Source organism: Colletes latitarsis, chromosome 1 (assembly GCF_051014445.1).
Source record: "Colletes latitarsis isolate SP2378_abdomen chromosome 1, iyColLati1, whole genome shotgun sequence".
Classification (NCBI taxonomy): domain Eukaryota; kingdom Metazoa; phylum Arthropoda; class Insecta; order Hymenoptera; family Colletidae; genus Colletes; species Colletes latitarsis.
In genome coordinates this window covers 56,432,624-56,458,880 of record NC_135134.1, presented here as the reverse complement: position 1 = coordinate 56,458,880, position 26,257 = coordinate 56,432,624, and the positions used below count along the sequence as shown (strand labels likewise).

Genomic DNA, 26,257 nt, shown 5'->3' with positions numbered 1-26,257 from the left:
TAAGGTGTAGGCGGGGATTAACGAGTTAGGGGTTAATGTACCGTAAACCTCCATGCATTCACTTTGCAATACATACACACGTATATTTTGCTACAACAAACAACATTCATCAACGACCCGAGCAGTAAATATACACAATCGTTAGCGAACGTCGAGTAAAAACATTAAAATGCACATTCATCAGTGAAATTTTCGACGATAATAACAAAAGCATAATTAGAAATTATTGTAATAATTTCTCGCGAGATATTTTTTTATGTAATATTATATAGTATGGTAATGTTGACTCTGATATTTTTGTAGTAGTTTGTCATGCAACGACCGGTTAACGATTGTTGAATAATCGTTAGCCGTAATATGATACACGGTTCGCTTAATTACATTTTCGATACTATTAACGAAGCACCTCCCGAAGTCTTTAAAGTCTTAAAATGTTTCGCTTCGACATTGTCTCTTTTAATTATTCGATTCGAAACATGAAATATTTTTAAAAAAGATTGAAACCACCTGTTTCGAAGATATTTCGAATCGGATAAATCAAAAATCCCACACGATATTTCCTGCAAATATGAAAATTGAAAATTGAAAATTGTAAAACAGCAACGGCGAACGAGAAAATTAATATCGTATTATTGTCGTTTAGGCTCCGTTGGAAAAACATTTCCATCGTTGACTGAAATTACGGTGTTTTTTTTTCGTACAGCGGAAATACGCCGTGTAAGTGGTCGTGCATGTATCGGGAAAAATCGATGCATCCAATTTCAGGTGCAACTTATAATATCGGAAAGTTTATAGCTAAAAGCAGCGTGAGAAAATCGAGAACGGAGGTGAAATCCAAAGAGGGTCGTAAGATGTGATCGAATATCCGGCGTGTTTCCATTGCAACGTCGAAACGACAAAATGCAAGTCGGACTAAAGCGCACGATAAAGCGTTCGCGAGTTATTTAAAATGCCGACAAAACTGTATTAAACGACCCCTCCTCTGAAATTTCAACCGGAACGCAAAACTATGGATAATCGATATTTTTTAAAAATCTGTCAACGTCAAAGTACTTTATCGGTATTACTGTTTGAATGTTTCTAATTTTCTCCTTTTTAATAGCAGAAAATTCTGAAAAAAATATTAAGACAAAGACGAATTAACTCTTTTGTACGAATGAACGTTTGGGTGATTTTCAAGGCAACGGAAGGAAGATTTAAAAATTTCGCGATACAAAAGAAACGTCGTTTGTTGCTGGTTTTGATACGGTTCGAGTTACTAGAGCAGAAAACAAGCTAATTCGAAGGCAGCGAATCCTGTAAGTGTAAAGGGGCTTAAAGGGAACCTGCCACGATCGATACGACTTTAATAGTCAGTGTTTATCGTCAGTATGAAATTTGTGAGGCAGTGTCCTCCTCTACAGAGGACAGGCGAGCACTCTGAGACAGACGCAAATCAGGGAAGTGCTTTTGGTTACTAAGGTTACCCGTGGAGCCACGTACGTCTGCCAATTAGGGAAATATTTCGAGTTTCCCCTTCTAATCTAATTTCTCGTCAGAAACGTAACTGGGAGGCGCGGGCGAACGTAACTCGATTCTTCGGTACCGAAAGGATTGCGCTTCAACAACATTCGCGCTTGAAATTTATGACGGACCAAAGTTTTCGTCTAAACTCAATTCCGTGAACCTACTTAGACATCGCTAAGTGTTTGTGCGTTGACTAGCAAATTTCTTTTCGATATCTTTTCAGAAAACTGAAAATTGTCTACATTTTCGTTCGATCGGGAATTTTATTATCGGCTGTTGACCGTTCTATCTATACTTTTATTTAAACAAAGGCTTCGATCTAATCCTACTGCTACGCGGCTTTGGTTATTACAATATAATGTTGGAACGCTACAACCTAGTGCAGTTACCGGTCGATTTATTAACCAGAAGGTCATAAAACCTTAACCGGCGAATCGTATAGCGTGCACGTAAACTTCGAACGGTGCTCGACAACTTTAAACAGACTTCTACTTCTGCGTCGTTTCATCGCACCTAACCCTCCCTTTCTTGTTAGATTCTTGCCACGTTGTGTACACCACGCTCATCAATCTAAGCGACACGAAACAACAAGTGGCACGTTCATTTTTTTCTAAACCCAGTTACGTCGAGTCCACCCCCTGTCCTGTACCGTACGTATGTAGGTATGTATGTATGTAGTTTCATTTTGATCTGTTTGAACTGTATTTTAGTAAAAACTCCGAAATAGCTCGAGGAGTATATAAACTATCTTTCTTTAATATTATGTTATTACCTATATGTATCTATTATTATTAGCCAAGTTCCAGCTGGAAAACTAGACCGAAGCTTATCCATTTCTGATTTAAGATTAACTTTGTTTTAATCGAAACATTCTTACCTGTCGTTCGATATTTGATCTTGTGACATTTTGTCGCGTGTTATTTCGGTACATGGTGGTATTTCGTCGTGTTGCTAACGATCCAGCGTCTCTGATCAATATATCAGAAACGTTAGAGTCGTTCGAGGTATGATAAATTGCGAGGCAGTTGCGCGAAAAATCACAGAAAAGAGTTGGAAAAGTGAAAAAATCGAATAAAAGGATGAACACTGGTTTGGTAAAGACTAAGCAATTTTTCACGGTGTCCGTGGTGCCTGCTGATTTATGGTCGGTTGGGTCTGGTGTGTCTCTAGATTTCGCGTGTAATTTAGCTGTTTCCGGAACTTTCTGAACGCGTTAATTCTCCTCTGATCCACGTACGAGTCGGATCGGTTTTCACCCGTTACGAGCCCACGGAACACAGAACGAATATTCATTCTCCTGTGCAAATAATTTCTACGATTTTAAAAAATTAAAAAACTTTGGTACGAAAAAAAATTTAGAAAAATTTCTCAAGTTTCGCCTTTAAAGAAACCGTTATTTAACGCTTCCCACTTGGATGAAAAAAGAATTGAAAAATTGGATCTTGGACACGAAAGGTCGCTTCTCGAGACGGCGACCATTGTGCGAGGTAAGCCTGTACGAAACACGTTGTTGCGAGCAGGCGCGAAGAATTCCGTGAAAGGAACAGCCGTTTCCGCGTCGATGCGGCAGAGCAGCTCGTTTCCGGGTACTTTGGCGATCAATTCACGAGGAACGCGAAAGAAAAGCTGACCCACATAACGGACCCGACGAGCGTGATAATCGATCGATCGGTGAAATTCGGGCGTACGTCGCGTCGGTTGTACGGCCAAGTCCGTGAACGGTCGGTGACCCTCTTCACGGTGGGCTCTCGTCCCTCTTCCGAACCGGTTCGCCCTTTGTTCGGCTGGGTTTACACTGAAAACAGCCGCTTCAGTGCCGTTGTACTTAATTAACGCGCTTCCTTTCAACGCTCGTCCGAGGGCTTAATCCGACAGCCAGAAACCGGCCGTGCTTTCACCGCTTGATCATTTCAGCAAACAGCGTCAGCTGGGCGACGTAAACTGATTCGACAAGGAGGGCGTGCTCGTGCTCGCGCAATCGCCCCGTTGTCCTCCTCGTTGACGCGCTCGCATTTCGGGAAATGACGCGCGCGTCGCGACTCGCCAAACTGTCCGAAATTGGCACAAAGAACCGTACCCGTGCGTCGACGATAAATTACTGACTCCACCGTGTCCGCCTATCAAAAGACTCTGTCTTTCTACCAGCGAACAGGCCTTTTCAGATTGGCCGACGCCGCTCAACTTGATTAACGCGTCGCTAGTACCGCTGCTCGATCGGGGATTCAATCCGGGCAGGGTTTAATGATTTTGGTAAACAACGCCCGCTAGGACAAACAAAGGGATTCAGCGTCTATTGTCGAAGCAGCGGCTGAATAGCAATATGATGAGGGTTACCGTGCGAATCGGTTCGGTTCAATGACAGCTACGATTCCGATTGGACGACACAGAAAGCAAAACATCATCATCGTTTCATAGCGCGCTACGCTTTCGGGTTTTTCTTCGAAAGTCTTGGAACACTATCAGGCGAAACAGTAACTGTAACGTTTTCTCTAAGAAACAATCGTTTAGTTTAACGCTAAACCTATCGACACTTCATGTACACCTATTCCTACCATGACCGGTCAAACGACCAGTCTCTTTCACGAGGCAACGTACTTTCAACGCCATGCTGTGATTCTTATCATCGTGATCTCGGGCATTTTCGATCTAAATTCCCGCTTATTACTCGGTTCGCGGCAACGCAGCCGTGAAATCGCCCGCGAACTCCGAGTGCCTGGGCGAGGGTTAAAGTTTCTAAATTCGTGCAACAAGACGAGGAGATCGGTTACGAGATAGGCTGATGTCCAGCTTAATGTTGTCGCGAGTTACGCGCGTATATCCGACTTCTTCATCCGCGAACGTAACACGAGCATGACATAGCGGTAACGAGGCCTCGGTGGACACGCAACGCGCGCGATACACGCAATGGCGCGTGCACGCAACCGATGTAACAGGATGCAGTGCGTGACCAACAACCGGCTCAGGCTTGTAACGGGCAGCAGTTCTCTCTTGAAGGAATCAATGTCGTGTGTCGGTAGTAATTCTCGCTCGAAACGTTGCATCTTGCACGAATTACCGTCCATCTGAAACACTTGACCGAGAAACGCGACGCTTCACCACCGTCGCGTCGTTGCCCGAGTTTATTCGGTTGGCTGGCCTTTACCCCTCCGAGCGAGCTTTCTTCGTTTATCGAACAATCTCGAACTTGGTAAAATGCAAATTTTTCCGTCCCCGTTCAAGTTTATTCCTCCGCAGATCTTGATCACGGCGAATGTCACGGAAGCATAATCGACTCGTGTCCCGCGATCGATCGTTTATCAGGTGAAACAGTCGGTGATTGCGTTTTAGGCTGCTAACGATTCACAGTGCATTTCCTTAACTTTCCTATCCAGTAAGTTCGTGCCCGCGAAACCTAACACAGACGATGGGGGCCTGGTATCTGTAACCAGCTGTTATTAAACTCCACGCGTCGCACAGCCTTTCCCATCAACCCCGTGGCCCGATCCACTTTAAACCAGAACCCTCTGAAGCAGCAGATAACCAACAGCAACGACGAGTACAATGTTACCATTACCCGCTTAGCCGAACCAGGTTAAGTAGACAAACATTATCATTGACGTCCAAGTTCATTGTTCTTGCGTGTCGCGCGCGCACGATGCCACGAGAAGAACAAGAGACTTCCTCTCGCCGATTGGTCCCTTATCCCTCGATCGGCTTAAGATAAACTTGCTCCCACGCGAACCTGAAAACGTGGGATTAATGTCTATCGTCGGCACTCGAGATTGCTACACGCTGCAAGCTCTATAATCCAAATCGATCGTGTAGTACGGGATCGAGATAATAAAAGTGTTTAGACCGTACTAAACAGTCAGCTAATTAGCACTTTATAGTTAACGTCCAATCTCGATTCAGTCGGCATTAAGTTGTACGCGAAATTCACGTTACGCGCATGTCCTAATATTATTTCTATTGCTTATTCGTAATATAAACTGCTGTTAAAAGTTCTTGGTTACTCACCGCTTCCGTGTGTACAGGATGAGCGGCAAACAGCAACCCAGTCAGGGCTGCAAATCCGGGACGCAACGATGCGACGACTAGGCTCACCCTTGTGACCAAAACGCACGCAATGGCGTGCAAGCCAATATTCGTCGCGTGATACCAGCTTGGCGTTAATCCTGACATCAGGTAGTTCAGCCTGAAAGCAAAAGAAGACACTGACTTAGAATCTGTTCCAACGATTACTGTAGGAATTATTAATTGCAGGTTTTATTAAAAATGTTTCTGTTACGTTTAAATTCCAATTGGGAGAATCGGGAAACAATGAGCATCGCCGTCTAACCCCGTTTATAAGTACAACGGATTTCAAGCGCACCGGTAACAAAGTTTTCACGAGAATCCGACCAAGTCGACCAAGATAAGCGGATTGCAGAAATCGGCTCCGTACGTACATCCATTCGTTCCGTCCTCTATTCGCCGGAACTAGCGTGGAACTCATTTTTTTTATCCATTAAAATTCCATGTCAGTAACAGCTTTTCAGGCACATATTTAACAACAAATCTTCTCAATAATTTCGATCGTAGAACGAAGGATCATCTTCGGAGAAACGAAAAAATGTATTTTTACAAATATAGCATTAACCCTGGAATGTGACATCGGAGTCCAGCGTATCCCAATCTAGCGAATTTGAAACTGTGACGCGTATGATAAGAGAACGAATGCTCGTTGTATTGTTATCTCTATTAGGCAAATTGAAAGCATCTAGGATGTTGGATACTGTTTCGTTCGTAAACACGCTCCCTCGATGGAAAAATGTGGAAAAATCTCTCGGTTCGTTCAACGTTGTCCGGCTTTTATTCCCGTCACACAACGTGTTTTTCGTTTAGCGAAAATGCCTCGCGAAACACTTGGAACCCTTTCTCGCCTGTTTTCCGGCTATCGATCATCGAACGGTTTATTTTCTCCGATAGACACGCTCGTCGATATTGCCTGAACATCGATTCCAGTTACGGAATAACGCGAAGAAAGTGCAACGATGATAGAAAATTGGAAAGAAAAATATGTGAGACAACGAGCCAGCAGCCATCAGGACGAAAACAAACACCGTAGCTGCTGACGCGGCCGAGCAATAATTCTGAAAGTCTGCCGACGGCATAAGTTCGACGCCCCTAGAGAACCTAAGCTTGGCCGTGTTCCAGGTGTCAAGGATCCAGGAGGCGTACCCTGTCTTCTGCTTGGCCCTGGATCAACCAAAGAACTCGGACGTGTCAGTTGCAAGTTTCCACGCAGATTTTACTCGGAATTTTATGGCTTGCCGGAAAATTATTATGCTCGGTTGCCGGCTTCTGATTTTATCATGCGAGAGCAATAGTCGTGCTTTGACCGATTGGTAGAAGAAGCGCAGCATATTTACGATACTCTTGGTAAATTAGAATAGAAACGTTATTTAATTTCTACGCATTTTGCTCTGGGAAATGATTTTACGATACATTATATACCATTGGTGGACAAATTACGGCTCACGAGCCACATGTGGCTCTTCCAGATCCCTACCGTGGCTATCGTATACCAAGAGAATCAATACGAAGCGCAATTTCACAAATATAAAATGAATTTTCTGCAATACCATGCAGCAAATTGTTTAACGATACCCCGACGCGTAAATATAAGATTACTTCGTTGTACATAATTTAATAATTATCTGAGAAAAATATTAATTTTCCTACGTCCGTGTTCAATGGACGATACAGAGGGGTATACCGCGTATGTATATTTATCAGCATAAGGTATCCCAGACTCGCGCAAACAATTAGTTGAAACTGAAGGAAACGCAGAATCTGGTTCGATTCTCTTTGCTCAACAATGAAACCGGAGACCCGTGCATCATGGCCGGGAAATCCCCTAAGTGCAAACAGGAAGATCCTAAACATGCAGCCCTCATCGTACCTTTTGCAGCGCGAATTTCAGTGCATTCTTGCACCTTGTGAAACGAAACTGCCGCGTCGCGTCGGTCTCCGTTTGCTAAATACATACCGTGGATCCAGGAAATGAGAACATACGTTCGTGAATACGTTGCTAGCCGTGATTCAATCATCGATAATGAAACGGTCCGAGAAGGGATTTGCTCGTGAAACGATATCATAGTTTCTAAATAATTTCGCCTTGCACTGGACCAGAACTTGTTTGCTCGATGGATTAGGTCTGGGTTAACACGTCCTTCTAAATCGGATTCGTTTTCCATATCATTCCGATATATAAAATTTGTTATATAGAAATTCGTGTGTCACCACCAGTGTTTTATTATATACAGAAAACTTCCGTGTCGAGGTTTCGAATATTTACGAATAAAGCGAAAATCACGATCGGTACGATGTATCATGTTCGGGAAGCTGTTTAGTATGCCGACGCAGTTGGTATAATTTTATGTCATGGCGAGATAACTTCTGCTTGACGCCCGGTATCCGATATTCGTTCTATACGGCGCTGATCAATTCCCCACGGAATCATTGGGGAAATCATACTCGAAATGACATAGGTAATCGTGTCCCACGTGGACGCACGCGGAAAACAAAACAGGTTATCACGCAACGTGACGCATTTACGCAAGTAATCCAACGATAGTTAGCCATTTCACAGTCCCGAACCGATCAACGAAAAGCCAAGCACGCCCACGCGCGAATCGAGATACGTTTAATGAACTTTGACAGCTGTCAAGAAGTTATATTAACGAGACAAATTTCTGACGTTACCTTTACCGGATTTTAATGAAATTTAGCAGGAAGAACGATAGATCCATATCAAAGATAAGTATAAAGAAAATAAGGAATAGCATATTCGAAGCACTCGACAACGGGTTAAACGTTGCTTTCAACTTTCATTAAACGATTCGATATAAGAACCGGAACAAAGACAGGGACCAACGAGAGACGGTAGACAGAGGGTGAAAGCTAGACAACCGGGGAGAACATAGAGGGAGTGGTACCGAACACCGTTCACGACGTAATTAGGCATTCAACCGATTCGGTCTTAAGCGCTTAATCGGCTTTGTTTCGACCTGACATCCTCTTAAACGCACGGCAAGTTGGGCCAACCTGACTTCCTTGGTTCGTGCTTTCGAATCGTTACTTGTTGACAAACGGTTCTCTCTTGAATTATTAAAATGTCCATCGAATCGTTACTTGTTGATAAACGGTTCTCTCTTGAATTATTAAAACGTCCATCGAATCGTTGAGATATAGATTAAGGAAACTATCGATTTTTATATTTCGTGTTAGCAAGTTTATGCGCTTCTATGCATAAATATGTTTTACTAAATTGGTCGAGTGTTTTCGCGCTACGAGACGACGGTTTATCGGTTGACTGAAGCTGGCCGGTTGTCTTTTAATAAAACGTTCAAAGAGACTTGGGCATAGCTCTTCCGTAATAGTCTGGTTAAGTAGAGACAATTCCGAATGGATAATCCCTTTCTCATTCCACTATATGCATAGAATAATCTTCTCAGCACGCAATTTTCCTTTTGTATTGGACGCGGCAGTTTCTCCTATATCTACCCATTGCTTTTTGCCAGTGACATTAATATGCATTCACTTTTCATCCCCGTGACAATCCTGTCGAAAAAATGTTCCATTTTCTGCCTCGCCAATAACGAACCGGAAATAGTCACCGAACCAGTACGATTATTCTCGTGCAGTCGATGTGGTATCCATTTTCCTAATATGATTGCCTTTCCAATACCTTTCAAGCGTCAAAGTATCGTTGTTACCCTTTCTTCAAGTTTTTCGCACGACTGACGCATATCGTAAACTTTTTCTATACCGTAGATATATTTATCCCCCGAAGTTATAATTCTGCTCGTTTCCTCGTGTTCGTCGAGGAAAGGAGGCCATAAATTTCGTTTCGTCTCTTACGACGTCCCCTTATTCCCGAAGCGCAACTGGCAATTTCCCCAGGGCGTTTCGGTGTTAACGGGGCCGCGACCACGTACATTTCAAAGCAACAACACAATATGATGAACTAAAACTGTTTGTTATTCGCGACTAACCGCAGCGAGACCTGATACTAACTGTCCGACCGCAACTACCCTCTTACTACTGGCTGACCACGACCGGTTCTATTACTGCTGTTTGACCATGCTCGCCAGTAACTACTAGCCGACCACTGCGGCCGATCGATACTTATTCCTACTCTTCCGTCATGCATTACCGCCGACGCCGACGCCGCCGCCGTGTTCGTGTCTGCTGCCAACACGTGTCGGCGTTAAGAACGAGTCAAGCTTCGCTTCAACGACCTCTTTCGATCTATCTCGATATTCTCTCGATCTTCCCTCGAAACCGATTTCATAGTACGATCTACGTTTAACCGGTGTAACGTTAACTTTGTCTTTTGACATCTTCGAATTAGCCTTTACGCGGAGAAAGAGTGATAACGATGTCGATAGATCGCGTCTATAGAAAATAAGTAAGAGGCGTACCTTCAAAGGAGACGTCTCATAGAAGTCAGAAGCGAATAGCAACAGAATCTAATTAACTAATGATACTTTTTCCTTTGATCTTTGAGTCGTGCATCTATTCTGAAACGGATGCGTGAGGTAGACTCTCGCCTAAAATAAGATACTACGGCCATGGATGTTGAAATTGTATCTTGGTATCATTTCGTATATGTATATGTATCGTAATGTAATCTCTGGGCAAATTCGAAATGGAAATTTCGGAGTTACGCTGGCCTGGAACGTGGATGTGTAAATGTGCAGAAATTTGTTGTTTAGGAGATGGTGGTTCGGTTTCGTATTGTACCAAACTTATAAAATATAGTAAGTAGTAAATAGACGGATAAGCGAAACGAAGCTGTACGTGGGCAGGCAAAGAGAATAGAATAATCGTACGTGAGCTGGCAAGCAGAATTTAAACACTCCAGCTCGGACAAATAGTACAGTACTATACGTAGTCAAATTTAGATGGAAATGAAAAATAGTTAGGGAATTATAAGTTAAGTTAACAAGAGATAACCCACAAGCCGAAAGTTCAAAAGATTTTTTTTCTACCTTGCGTAGTTTGCAAATTATAAAAAACAACTGAAAAATAGCCGAGTATTTGAGGGTTAATTTCCACCTCGAAAGTAAATTTCCGCTGTAAAATAATTCCGTAATACATATTTGCGCATGTCTTAGCTATCTCGGAAGTTTCAGAATTTTTTTAATTTCCGCATTGGGTATCATCCTTTGTAGTTGAAATATTCTGCTTCATAAAATTGACGTTATAATTGTTAAACGTCCAACTTTTTAAGTAAATACCTAAAACTTGGGAACAAACGATGAGTTTACGCGGCAGGATAATAAAGTTTATCCTCTAATATTATTCCAAGTGTATTTTCGTGTAGGAAGTTGTTAAGAAATATACTCTGATTATTTTTCGGTCGCGCCAAGTTTCTAGCAATAATCCTCGTTATAAATTCTTGGTCAAAGTAATGGAATACGGTGTAATATACGCAGACGAGTAGAATACAAAAGTAAGTCCTCGTTGAAATAAAATTTATTAAAATGTTTGCCGTTATGTGTAAACTATAAAATCACAAAATACAAAAATAAATACGTACTGCAATTATAAATAAGAACGGTGGAATGGAAGGAATTTACAACACGATATCGTTATAAATGTACTCGGTGTAGAAATAAATGACACGGCTACGGAAGATTAAAGAAAACCACTTGGATCTTTTTGTTTGCAAGAATTCCATTTCCTTTATCGCATTAGTTAATTTAAATGGGCTTCTTTCTCATAAAAGCCACCGCGATTAATAGTACGCTTTCAACGTAGAAATGTATCCAGCCGGCAATACCAATCGATAACTGCTTTGTGTACACGTGTGTATACCTTTAAAAATAAATTCTCATTCGTTCCATCCAGTTTTCCTTTATACGTTCTCGGTTAGTTGAATCGAAATCAATAATTGCACTCGATGGAGATCGATGTCCCCTTCATTTTATTCTTTTAAATTCACTCTAGAAATCGTCCTGAACCGCAGGACATGCTCACGAAGCATTCCGATTCTGGTTAAATCGTGCGCAGAATATGGTACCGGAAGGCTAGGATATACCGGTTACTATTCTCCGGCGCTGCTTCAGTGATTTAAGGATCCAGCCAGCTTCCCTTGCTTCCAGTCACGTATCGCTAGGAAAGTATACGATGATATATATATCACTAACATTCAGCGACTTCGATCTTCCTCGTTGCGTGTACGTACTGTCTTTAATCGCGTCTCAATATTCGCGAACGCGTTCACAGAAACTGTTTGACAAAAATATATCGATCCATCGTCTTTACCAATCAATAGTATGGTTTGTTCAACGATTAGCGAGATAAATTATTTTATGAGATTCAACATAATCTCTGATCTCCGGTTTAAGTTATTAATAGATATTGTAGAGCAGTTGAAAAATTTGAATCAGCACACTGGGGAACTCCTCTCCCGCGACGACGAATTCGCCTCATTATTCGTTGAACCGCGAAAATCACACAGGGATTTTAACCATTGTTTAGAAGCCCCGCCGCGGACCAATTAATTATGAAAAATATAAAGCCGCAGCCGAAGAACGGAGGCAAGGAAGAAGAAACCAGGAACCGTGGGATAACGCGGGCAAGAACCATGGAATAAAAACCCTCAACGATGATAATAATGGAACGAACGGGCGGCTACGAAATAAATGGCGGAGAGAAAGTAGTCGTGAATTTCATTACGAGAACAATGTTACTTTGAGGTGAAAGAGTCCGACGAAATTTGTCAAGCGTAAAAACAAACCGGTGGTTATTCTGATATTAATTTCCGAATCCTATGAATAAATCGGGAACTTTCAAAACGAAAAATCATGTTATCCGAGTATTAAAACATGCGTTCAAGGCCTCGGTAAAAAATATCAATGGATCGTGTTCCAAAAATGGGTACGAAATTGTTTGTCATCACGAGTTTTCGAACATGTTGCGCACAAAGCATCTTAGAAAAATGATCGTGTTCTACCGTAAGATCGACCGTGCACTTTATCATCGTTTGTCTCGTAAAACATCGATTCGACGATAATCTCGCGATCAGGTGAGTCCGTTTCGATGAAATCAATATGCCCAGATATTCGGTAAACCATCGCCCGAGGATGACCGTTTCTCTTTAATTTTGTTCGTTGGTTGTCATCGCGTTGGTTGTTCGCTAACCTTTTTTGATTCACTGTTGTTATTCCCCCGCACGAGCTATTCGCTTTTGCGTAGCTATGCATCCAGATCAGATAATACCGTGAATTACTGCCGCTTATACGCCTTGAGTGGCGCCATATATCAACGGACGTGGCTCATTCCTTTCCCAGATTGTGTATTGGAAAATATGGCGTGTCCATGTCGAACATGATGAAGGGCCTTCCAACGTGGCCGCGCACAATGTTCGTACGTAATACCTCATAATCATTATGCATCACGCCGCTATCTAGCCCGTGTCCGAAATTACAGGCAAGCTCCAAGTGTTTCATCCCTTGCATTATTCGCGGCCCAATCTTTGCGTGCCCAAATAAACTATGACCCCGAGGAGACGGCGCGGCGCAGCTCACCGGACCGATTAAGAAACTCGCGAAAAAACGATCACACGTGGCTCGAGGTACTTTTCAAGCAATTCTTGTTATCGAACTGAAATTGATTTTCATTGAAATCGATTCGATAGTTGGCCTATCGAAACTTGCTGAAACCGATTATTTAGCTAATCAAAATATTATCTGTAAGTACAGTAAATCCTGTATCCATTCACAATTATCGATCCCAGCGTGCAATTTAAAGCCGGTAGTGAAGCGAGAACGAAAATGGAAAAGCTTGCTTTAAAATACCGTTCTTGGAACTAGTTGTCCGAAAGCGAAACAAATTTTCACGTTACTAATTCAAATAGACAAAATTTTACGCTATTAAATACAATGGAACCTCGTATGTTTTATAATTTCCACCTAATTTCCAGGTAAATGAACGATATGCGTGGGCTGTATCAAATTATATTAAATTATTGAACGTATCGAATAATGTCAAATCGTGTATATTATTAACGAAATGTTGGAGTACTAGATCGATTTGCAATCGTCCTCGTAAAATACGCGGGATATTACTGCAGAGCTTGTAACCGTGGTACCGATACTCGCTATGAAATATTACAGCAGATAAAAGTTACACGTAAAATCGTCAACACAGAGTTCTAATTAATATTTAAACTGCGATCGTATTATAATTTTCAATTGGAATCCATTAGCGACGTCCGTAGTTTTTCCGACAACTTATTGCCATTTTACTCGTAAAATCATTTTCTAATCTTGGTTTAATTATACCATCGAAACGCACGACTTTCGTCGCTAAAAACCAGTAGTGTCCTTAGAGAAAGTTTAAGCATTTACCAGCCAATCATACGTGTCCAATGCAACTTGTATGGGACAAATTTTTCGAGTTCCCGCTCGACGATCGGGACCTTTTGTCACATATACCTGTATACCTGCATCGTTTTCAGAATTCCAGCCCTTCCTGTGCCTTGCAGCCGGGGAAAAATGAGTTTTTTCTGGGGTGTCTCGACGTCGATCCGAATTTCGTTCAATCAAACGGACTGAAAGTGCCGTCGGTGAAAGAGGATTTAGAGAGAGCACACAATTGCGTTTCGCGCTGCGGAACTCCGACGAACGTTCGCTGTCACTTTTTTTTCACCGGGGCCAGGGAAACGGTGAAACGTCGAGAGAAATTACACGTCAGTCGCGTCCACGATACCGGGACGTAAAAACTGATCGACGTAGCGAGAAAAGTGAACAGCTCCGCGTCACTGATGGGATATGGTTTAAAGGGTAATTTGGAACGATGCCACCGATCAATGGTGCCGGACCCTCGATATCGCCGAACGAAAATCTGACTTAGAGCCCGTTCCCAGTACCCTCGTATTCGAGATCGGCTGGAGTACGCTCAGGGTTGCTTTCGTTGCGTAAAAATTAACCCTTCGATCGGGCGCTGCATGACAAGCAGCAGCAAACTATCAACGTGCCTCTCTGCTTGCGCGACTAATTGCTTCTCTACAATTATGCAACTCTATAAAGTTCTATAATGTAAAAAATGATATTTCCAAGCATAGCATAGCTCTACTCGCTGAGCCGGAAAGCCTCTACAAATCGAATTGATTTTTACCACCCGAAATACCTCCGAAAAGCCACCTTTGTTCAAGATGCATCATAATATTTAATATTACATTTTATTTCAACTTATTAAACGAATCTACAGAAAGTTCGAATATGCTTTATTAGCACTTTCTTTGAAACTTGTTGAATATTTGCTCGCTCTTTTTACCTCGATCGAAAATAGCTAACTTAGCTCGGTAACTGTAGAAAACAAAACTCGTGCGCACTGCCCGCTTTTATGAACTCTTATCAACATCGGCATTGAGCCACTCTGACGCACGCGTGTTTCCTAAACATTTCAATCACACTCGCGTATACTTTTCCTCAAAGAACTCTCTCGTTTCTATACAATTCCACCATCCTTCGTTGCATCGCAGAATAATATTTATCCTACGTTTTGTAGACTTGTTGATTACATACACTTTGCTCCTAACAAGAACCATGTACTCTTCAAGGAAATAACATTTTGCAAACGTAGCATAAAATTAAACAAAAATAACAACTAATTTGGTAGCATTGCTAGATATAAAAATACAGCATTAATATACATATATGTATATCGCGTCGTGTACAACAACCATCGTTGTTGTGGTTACACCGTACGGTGTAAAGCGAGAAAATAAAACTACATTAATCATGCAGATTAAGTCGAAAAAGAACAATAGACGATAAAACTTATAATTCACGGTACATTGAAGAATGAAATATAAAACAGTCCTCAGCGTCCGACCTAGATACCGTTTTATCGAAGGAATTACGTCTTGAAAAAAAAAAAAAAAAAAAAAAAAAAATGTAAAACGCTTTTTATACTTTTAATTTTCTTTTTTTTTTACGCGTGTACGCTCTATTACGCTCTCGCATTAAATGTAACGTTAATCGGTACTCTTTTGATCGTCGGAACAAGCATGCCAGGTCGCTTTACGAGCAACTGATTCGGTTTCTCAGCCGCAAACAGTAGACGAAAAACCGAAACGAAAGACAGAAACGAGCTGGCACAGTTCCGTTGCAGCAGGCACAGGATGCGCTCGTTTCTGCCGCGATCGTTACACAGTTGTAACGGTGCGCTGCACGAAACTGCACCGGCGGGTTCTCGTGCTTCGAGATTAATTGCGTTCCGGGTTTTCCCTGGCTCGAGCATTAAACACGACGTTCGAACGATCTTACATTTTCTTGGAAGAGAAGAAGAACAGTGCGATGATAACGAACAACGAGCCGCGAACAAAATTAAAACACACTCTTTTCTCCCTTGTTGCTTTCGCGTTTGCCAGACCGCCACTACTAGCGTAATGAATATTCGGCTGTTTATTGGCCAGACTGTGAGAAATAAAATCCCGGACGCACGCTAAGCGTTAAACGGATCATAAAACGAGGGTGTACTTTTCAGTATTCTCTCGCATCGAGGGGATGACCTTCGATGCTCCTTTTAAGGAGAAAGATTCGTGAAATGGTCTTAAACACGCTGCGTGTAACCAGATATTTCGAAAAAGGGCCAGTAAATTTGTAAAAATACAATGCTTCGCGTTTTACTGTTCGAGTTTACGACTGAAATTATGGAGCATAGACAGCCTGACAGAAACGTCAACTTGCGTCCTTCGATAACGGAAAGTCGTGTAAAAGAAGCCCGAAACTCGATAAGCAAACTGATTTGTATCGTGTTTCGATCGATTCTCGATCGTTTCCATCTTTCCACCGGCGACCAGTTAATCAGAGAATTAGACTCGCGAACCAATGGCCAGCAAACGAGCTTGCCAATTCTAACAAAGCAACACGCAAGACGTAGATTTCTATCGCGCATCTCTAATTCCGTGGTTGGACGGTCGCATCGGTTTGCAATGTACATACTTTCGAGTGGCGTGCCAAGGTAAACAGGAAGTTCGCAGCGCCTTTGCGCGGCCGGAAAAGTGGGAACAGTGGCTGGTGATTATTCAGTTTCCATTCGTGACCACTCGAACGTAGCCCCGAGTTAGGACCAGTTTTACAATCAAGACCCCCCAACTCGTAAACTCCGAAGAGCGACGTCGGCCCGTACCTGCGCACGGATTTACGACCGCATGCATACGCGATTCGAGTCAGATTTTTTTCACCTTGTATACTTGCCTCCTTCTATATTTTGCTTCAGCTTTATGACGCCAGGTTTTATCGAGCCAGAGGCTGTAAACTTGCAATCAGTCGAAACGTCGAATATTCTCCCTGCGCGCGGTTGTCGGGACCGTACGACCGATTCCATTGTGAAACAGGAGTAAAATATACAAGCCGTTCCTGAAAAAGGCAGCAATAATTCGATAACGACTTCTATTCACGACGAAATACATCCTATTCGTCTTCCACTAGTCGTAACTATCCCCGCGCTTTCACGAAGGGCGAAAATTCTCGTTATTTTGTCCAATGGACGTCCTGGGTTATGCTTTAGTTTTTGTTCTGTTCGAAACAAGCATCTCTCGAACGAGCTTTAGGCCCATTTTATTCCCCCCGTTGATTCATCGATCGCTTTCAGATAACCGATAAAGCTGGACCAGAAAATTTTCATCCAACGATGTGTTACCATACCTCTGAGCCGAATCTTTGATACGCTTTTTATTAGAAAATAAAAACCATAACGGAAACACTGTCAAACATCGATCTTTAGTGTTAACTACGCGTACAAATTAAATAAAATGTTTTAATAAAGTTATCTCGTATAATAGTACCCGAGAGAAAGTAGTACAGGTCTGGATTTAGCGAAACAAGTAGTAGAGGTCTACGACTATACAAATAAATTGAACAAGGCCGTTGACAATTAACTTGGACGTAAAATTAAAAAACTTTTTAATTTAATTAAGAATAATAATAATATTAGTTCATACTAATAGAGCCTATCTTAAAGCGTTGCAATCAACCAATTAAGATATCGGTACCAACTTTTTCTTTTAAATTAAATCACCCAAGTTGAAATAGCGCGGGCCCTTTTATTTGAAAAAATGGAAGATGGTGTTATTCTGACATAATTGATTTTCAAATGCAGTCCGCGCGATTAGATCTGTAGCGTCGCGTCGCGTGTCGTTAACAGCTGCGTTCCTGCCGGGAACAAATCTACTCGAACGAGATTGAAAGGGAAAAACGGCGCACAGAAACGAAGTTCTTGGGGAAATCGACAGAATCTTTTTGCAACGGCACGTTTCTTCACCTTATCAAAAGCTGGACGCCGTGCAAACAACCGACTTCGCCGCGTTACCAAAATGTTTACACGAACAGCAGCAGTTCCTCGACTGCAGGATGCGTTTTCATCGGTAGTGTTTGTCGAACGTTACAGGGCACCTTCAAACGAGGATACACGCCAATTAGCGTCAACGAATTCTTGACGGTCGAGCGTGTTTCTTACGATTCTTAACTTACGAATGATATAAATCCAAGGGTAGAGCTTCCCCGGTCGTGCATGCAAGGCAGGACGTGTTCGCAATGCTCGGGAAGCTTTATCGTCCTCGAGTAATGGGTGGCTGTTTGCAAGCTGGAGGCGCGTATAAATTGCTTCGCGAGCAGGAACGGAGAATAAGAAGGGAAAAACGAAAGACGGAGAAAGAAGGAGGGGGTGGTGGTATACGAGGGGAAGGTAACTTCTCTATCCTCCCAGGATATCCAAGGCTATTCAGCGACGGAGTAAGAAAGAGACCTACAATTCCGTGGGAAGAATACCTCTGGGTATTTAAGGGATAAAGTGCCGCGACGAACTAAACGCTTTTGTTTCTCTCTCTCTCTCTTTCCCGTCCCTCCCGTCCCTCCCCCACCCCAGCCCTTACCTCTTTCCTTGAATCCTTTATCTGTAACGGAGAAAACATCCATATGAAATAGAGATAACGGTATCTTCGAGCGAATTGAAATACATTTCCAGGCCAGATATAACGAACGTCTGAGGGGACATGGTCCTCCGTGAACCAAGAGGATACTTCATCCGAAGCCCGCCTGGACGATAAGCCCAACGGGACGCTCTTTTCTTTCTTTGTTTTCGTCGTATAAACTCCCATGGGTATTGCGGTACAATGGAGAAACGTGGGAACAATAGCAAGCCTTGTTCTGAATAGATTCCGTGTAATTCCGAACAAGGGTCAACGTCAACGCTTGAAATTTTAGGTTCGAATATTTACCATGAATACGAATGTTTCAAGAAATTTGGTACTCAGGATAATTACTTCTTGGTGGTTAGCGACAGAACCAATTCTGTGACGCGTGTTGAGTGTCTGTTAACTTTCGTCTTTTACCTGTTGCCTGCTGTTTTCTAAATCAACACTGATACGTCTTGCAACACTGTGGTTCATTAAGGATTTGTTAACACTATTCAGTTTAGAGCACTAATTTTATATTAAATAGGATAATGATAAATTGTAAGCAGAAACATGCCCGCTAATATTATTCTACGTTCGTTATTGTGCCTAAAATGGCTAAATACAGATGGTTAAAGAGGAAAAACCTATTTATATTTCATGTATAAAAGTCTTGCGAAAAATATTACCTCGATTGAGAATGCAGTTTGAGAAACACGGTGTTACGCTATCAAATCGGTAACCAATTGATTTACCGATGGAATAGTAAATAGGGATTTGTTGATGAATTCCTAAACGTTGCTCCAATAGCTGATGCTAAATCAATTTGCCACTCAAGACTACGGCAGAGCTACGTTATGCCGGATACTATTGGTTACTAAATAGAATTCTGACTACGCTATTATTATATTCCTCGTCTTAGACAGATGAATCAAAGTTATGTTCTAAAAAACCAGGAATCGTTAGGAACCTGAATGGTCAATGAAATCCAAGTGGAATAGTTGGAGACCGTCGTCCCTTGGTAGTTACTTAAAAAGTCAAGCGACGTATCATCTACCTAATAAGTTCCAAGAGGAGGAGCGAATCTACGATTTCGCCACATCTGTCAAAATTATACGATCATAAAATCAGATTACACGTAGTCAAAATTCTGGTAAATGCGAATTTCATGACCCCACGATGTAATAGCGGGAGGCAATAAATGCACGCTAGAAGATTTTCAATTTTTTCCCGAGTTTCAAAGTTCTCCGGCTGACCTGACTGTTCACCCGCGCCGAGCGGGTGTTTTAAAATTCCGGGCCAAACTTCTGGCGAAGTACGCTGTGTCAGCCCAGGACAGGGACGTGTCGCCTCAACCCATCTCATTCTTCGTAGGAAAGAAGGCCAAGAAAAAGACGAGAACGAAGAATTTCCCTATTTCACTTTCGAGGCGCACCTGTCACTTGCTTCGAGGAAGTTATATTGTTACTTTCGACAAGAAAACGACATCCACAAGCGAAAACGGTCGCGAAGAAATTGTCCTGTACTTTCTATGGAACAAAATAGTTAACCTCGCGACGGAACGTTTCAAAAATACAGATTGAACAAACTGCGATTAAATAGTGAAAACTCAATTTTTTACCGATCAAGTTTTCCATCCTAAATGAGAATTCTTCGCTGAAAATGGTAGTTTTCAATTTTCTTCCAAGCAAATAAAATGCAAAAATTCTAAAACGAAGATAAGGTACACTAGGGAGATGGAATAATTATACCCCGCCGCGCCGGATGGGATTCAGATTCGACGATGAGAATTTTAATAAAATTTCATTTCCTAATTTGAATTGTGTTAGTTTGAACTCGAATAAACTACTACAAACGAACGTCGATAAGATTCATTGCATATCGCGGACCAGCAAAATTATAATTCGGTAATATCGATGGAGAACTGAAACAATTGAAAATGCTGAAAAAATATTTCTTTACCCAATGGAAAAAAATTCAAGAGAAATTTTAAAAAAATAATCGTTGGTCCGATTTTGAGAGTTAAATAAACGTCACGGTAAAAGCGTTGCAATTTTTCCAAGTTAATCTTGCACGAAAGAGGATAGCAGCTTGAATAGAATTTTCACCGCGACGAAATAATCGCAACGAGCGAAACGAATGCTAATCCGATCCGTCCGGAAAACAGTATTTTCATAGTAAACGCTGGAACAACTTCGAGAGGTCGAAACAATACGGCTAATGGCGAAACTCGTGGGAGGCCGGTAAAGATCCCACTCCTCTTTTGATCTACAAAACGACAATGCAGTAGGTGGCGTACGGTCGAGTTCCTGCCTGGAAAACTTTGATACAATCTTTCGACCCTCTCGAAACTGCCGTCGATGCAATCCTTTCGTCACTGCTGAAAATCTCTCCTTACCTTCCTGGTTATTTGCTCCGAAGGATGAACTTGTAAGCCCTTCGTTACGCAACACCCTTGTCTCTGGCCCAACGGTCGGTGAGCCGTCGAGCGTCAGTCAAGTCGCACGAGAAATTAAAGAAAAAATAAGCAGTGCTAGAGAACAATAGTAGTATCGGTACGGTCGCGATCGAATCAATCGTTGGAAACCGTCCGATTGCCCTCCAAGCAGAAGAATACTCGAATCGAACAATCGTCCGAATTACACGCAGATAACTAGATTAAATTTCGTCAAAAATCCTCAATTTTTGTCCACGAAATTTTATTAGCGAGCTCGCGTAACATAAAAAAAAACATAGAAATTAATACGATATGTTGTAATTTGACCAGGCGGAAATATTTTTCACGCTCGTTTTAAATATCTCGCATAACGCTGCGAATTTTACGCGATGGTGTCCCACGGATCGATTTCCAATCTCGGTATGTTATACAGAAATGCAACGTTGCGCAACAAATTGTCGTCGATTCTTCCTGTTGGACCGAAATTTTCAATAAAGTTAGTTAATGATTTTAATCGCCGCTGAAATATAACCTGGTGATTTCCCGGTGAATTTTGTTTCTCGAATCTAGTAGTTTTGTATTAAAAGAGTTTCAAGCTCCGCCATTGGTGTTTTTATCGTCACGAAACATTGAAGGTAACAAGGCACGTCTGTATATTACTTCCTATATTTGTCTAGTATTGTAGTTACTAGTAACGGTAGAGCTCTTTGGTAGAAAATATGTAATGTATGCAAAACAAAAGAAACACCAAGTAAAATAAACAAAGAGAAGATAATATCGGATATATTATACATACAACGAGAATGCGGAAATACAAAAAATGAAATAATAGTAATCCCGAATGCAAAACACGCAGCGAAGATCATTTAAATTCATCCACCGAGTTTTAAGAGAAAAACCGATAGCATCGTTGTTCTCGTTAGTATATATGTTACGGATGGAGTTAATAGAATAGAATTACACGGGTAAACTTAATATTACCCACGATCCATGGATAAAGTCCGAAGTTTAATTTAAATAATATACGTATAGAAGTTTAACCGGGTAAACCGTGTTTTAAGCAATACTGCAAAAAACGGACTCTGTTTTTTCCTTTACACCCTCGCTCCGGGAACATTATCTTTAACCTATTTCAAGAATATTATTATTCTTCTTTTATAAAAAAAATCATTTCAGTATTTAATACTTGGAGAATAGTGGACAAGGAATTGGTCAACTATTTGAGGAAGGATAGAGACACGATTTCTCGTTCGAATCCAGCAATTCGATCGGCCAATCGGCCTTCCATCTGATACTTGAACAATAATTTAGTACCTGTTGGACGGCCACGCGATCAAACCTCCGCGATGAAACCTTTACGAATCCGTATCGATCTAGAGGGAAGGTTTACGAACCGTGTCACTCTCCCTCCTTCAGTCGATGAAGCAACAGAGTTAGTCCCTGCTTACTCGTAATTAATGTTGCTGGCAGAAGGAGGCTGCTGCTAGGAAGCTATATTGTTCGCGGAGGTGCTCGTATCGCGACTCCTACACGGTCTCTCCTCGTCTCGAGCCGAGAACCTTCGTCCAGTCGGGCATCTGGAAGCGCCCTTATCAACCTCCTCGACGGCGGAAGGGCGAAACAAGGCCAGCCTCATTATGCGACGACCGACGAAGGCCTCTTCTCGTCTCGAGAGTCTCGTATTGTCTCAGAACACCCGTTCTACGAAAATACCCGGCCAGTCTGTGTATACAAGACACGGCTTGCGTGCTGTCGGCTTGCCTGCGTTTTCACCTGACGCAGATGATCCGTGCCCCGAGGACGAACCTACAAAGTGCCGCCTAAGAACGACTGAATTCTCAAATATTCTCTTCTTGATATACAAGACCAGTGGTTCTTAACCTTTTTAAGCTCGTGGCACAGTTCGGAAGATCTTTCATTTTTTCGGGGCCTCTCGACACACTTTACAGAGAAAAGACCTGGCACAGTTTTTCCCGCCTCTTCTCAAACCCACCCGAATGAATTCGTTTATTTTCAATGATACGAAAGAACGTTCGTGGCACAAGTTGTTTGGTTTCACGGCGAGCAGCGTGCTGATGGTTTTTCGTACGCGTAGGTCGAAATATTCTTCTCATAACATGTGGATTATCGAACACGTTCGATGGAATATTTTCTAATTTTCCAGGACAAAACGTACGCGAGATGCTATCGCTAATTAAAAGGGGTGTGTACTCGTTCGATCAGATGACGCTGTACGATTCCATTGTTCCGCGAGTAACAAAGTGAAACGATGCATCGAAATTGCAGTTTGTTCTCGACTGGTAACGAACGTCTTGACTGCAATACAATACACAAGGTTCTCCGCAACGAACGAGCAGATATAATACATAGGTCGCCATTGATATTTTGGTTTAAATGCACCTTTATCGAGGCTGCTTACAAGTTACAAAGGACTTTTTCATTTCTACTCTAGATATAATAGAGTTCTTCGTAAATATAACAACTCCACCACTAGCTGTTTATGCGTCACGATTAACAAGAACGGAAAGTGAAATTCTTTAGGTTGACTGTCTGGTGGTGAGTTTGCCCGGGTAGCCATAGAATGTCAGGATGGAATTCGCAAAGTAGAATTCGTAGAAGAAATATCCGTACAAATTCCACTGGACGAGCGTAACAGTTATTTTGGTGGTTTTATTAAATAAGATACATTGGACTCCCTAGATAAGAGATAGACTCGTATATTCCATAGATAATATAGTAACGATATTCGTCGCGTGTACCATGTTCCATTATTTTTTAAAAAGGCATGGAACAAACGACGTTCACGTGCACGGTTATCTGCAGGAATCAGAAACAAAAACAAAGATAACGCCCCCCCCCTCTCTCCACTTGTTTGATTTTATACGAGTTTCATGGAAGCTGGGACAATCAAGGGAAGAAAAAAAACCGGGTAAACGGTGGGGCGATAGTTTTAGTCTAGAGAAAGATCTCGTATCGAGGGATCCTCGAGCATGTCGTCGCGGCAAATTGCTGTACCGTCGATAGACGTACCTACATTCGCCCTTCTCTACCGGATATCCTCGCAGTCACGGAAACCGTGTACGTTTTCGTTACAACAGTTACTGCCGCCGCAGATGCTACGCGAAACGACACCCACCAACTCGTGCGCGTCTCGACGAATTTGCATGTGCGAATTTGCAATATCTCTCGATATTGTCGGCATGCTGAATATTCGGACGTGTAACAAGAAGCTGAGCGTTCCGAAGCGTACAAGTGCATTGTAAACTAATAACGAGTCGTCCTGTGTATTCCGTTGTCGATCGACAAAGTCACGAAAATGCGTATCATCTGCAAGGTCTACGATAGCATAATATTTGAAATCGGCATTGAAATATTAACGGAACGCAAGTCGAATTCGTTTCTTTTACATTCTGTATTAACCAGTCAACAGTTTCGAAACATCCCATGCAACGTAATCGTCGTTTCCCGGTAGCAGACAGTTTCCGAACGCGAACTTCCTCGAACTGTTCAACGTTTCATCGTACACGTATCTTCCTCGTACGTGTCGCAGCAAGTTTCTTCTCCCGAGGTAAGAAGCCTACCTGTGCTCGTTTAGGCGCACGATCCGCTCGTAGAAAACTCGACCGACGGAAGTGCACCGCGGCGAGCAACTTCTTTCTAATGCCGTGGCTCGTTGGGACAACTCCGCACGTGATAAAGGTGACGTTATTATGGCGAACGGCGCGACTAAAACGGCGAACACATCGTTTCTACGTGGCCAAGAAGTTTTCACATCGGCCAGGCAACGTGTCCGTCCGGCTGCCTGTCGCAGCTGCCTCGAAATAACAACATTTCCCGAGAAATACTCATTTGCCTTATCTTGCGACTCGCACGCGTGCAACAAACTTTTTTCCAAAAAATAACTATTTCTCCAAAGTACAACCACTTTTGTACTCTGTAATTTTTAATCACAATCCGCGATAACTTATTCTGCTAAATTGTCAAAAGTGACATTTACAAAAATTTAACAACAATACGTGCTCTACCAGATAACGTTCAATTTCCTAGACCAATCTCGTTTTCAAACGAAATTCTCTCCCTATTATTCCAGATAATCGACATTCTACTGGTATTTGGGTCGAACGTGGCCGTTTCGAACACTTCCTGTTAAGATAAGCATCTGCGCGTTACCGGAGTACAAAATGGGTCCACCTCGGGAACAATGTCGAACAGGGCACACGTTCCTACGAACTTTTTCCATTGGTTTTGCGTCCCCGATCCTGGCGATGCAACTTGCATATACGCGAGTTCGCCTAATTAGCGATTAAAACTTTTCGCGGCCATTTCTTCCATCACGGATGGTTGACCGCGTTTCACGGCCGAACTACTAACAACCCGGATTTCTATCTCTGCTAACCTCTCGATTTATCGGGCTCGACTCGTCCAACCCTCTCCGTTTCTCTTATTACTTGTCGTCTTTATTCCCATTGTTGGTTCTATCTTTCGGCCTCGTCGATCCGGCGACCCCTGTTGTTCCACATTCCTTTCGCCTACGAATCATCGTTATCTGCTTCCTTTGTCGCGCTTGTTGCCTTTGACAGGATCCGTGCGAGGTTGAAACAGAAGAGGCAACCAAGTGTCACGAATTCGGGGCAGCTTTGCCAGACGACGGTCGCGCTGCTCTTCGATTACTCTACTTCCTCGATGCCCTTTCGCGATTGGCTGGATTTTTATTTTTCTACTTTATTTTATTCCGCGTCTTTACTGCGCCGTAACGAAACGAAATATATAAAACGGAAGGAAAAAGAAAATAACGCAATGATTGTGCCACAGAGAACGAGCATGGTTCAACAACAGCTGCTTTACAACCTAATCCAATTCACGACACGATTTCCTTTTTCCTACCTAATTTTACATTTTACCTCGAGCGTTGTTTGGCTATTTTTTTTTCGTATTATATGAAATCTCGATTACCCTCGAAAATGCTAAAGTGGCACACTGTTTTTCTAAATTGGCTTTAGTATTTACTGCTAGATGTATCTGAGATACGACCCATTTTGTGTGTCTATCGAATGGCTGATATCGCGTTGAACGATACTTAAGTTAATAGTATCGTATCGATTAAACGGTATCGTGTCGGATGATGCTTAAAGGGTTTCCTCGTGCATTTATTTTTTATCGCATGAAACGAAGAAGGAAACGGTATCGTCGTGCGAGAATAATAGTCGTGGAAGGTAAAATCGTTCAAAATTATGGATCCTTTGAATATTCTTCAAGCCGAGTCGAACGCACACGGTTCTCGTTTCACTGTTTTATTCGCGCCTACTCGACGCAAATAAAATAATATTCTCGATTGTACTCGGATCGTTGCGAGGTATGGTATTTTCAACGCAATGACG

The 26,257-nt window shown here is 42.2% G+C and overlaps 1 protein-coding gene across 3 annotated transcripts in view; it reads right to left on the bottom strand.

The window, feature by feature from the left end:
- Positions 1-26,257, bottom strand: part of LOC143351961 (protein O-mannosyl-transferase TMTC1-like) — a 184,747-nt gene that overhangs the window by 102,571 nt on the left and 55,919 nt on the right. For all 3 annotated transcript variants that reach the window (XR_013081841.1, XR_013081842.1, XM_076784102.1), the window contains exon 2: positions 5,503-5,680. Coding sequence is in view for 1 of the 3 variants with exons in the window: in XM_076784102.1 (XP_076640217.1) it covers positions 5,503-5,680 (178 nt within the window). In the remaining 2 variants the exon portion in view is untranslated. The remainder of the gene's footprint in view (positions 1-5,502; positions 5,681-26,257) is intronic.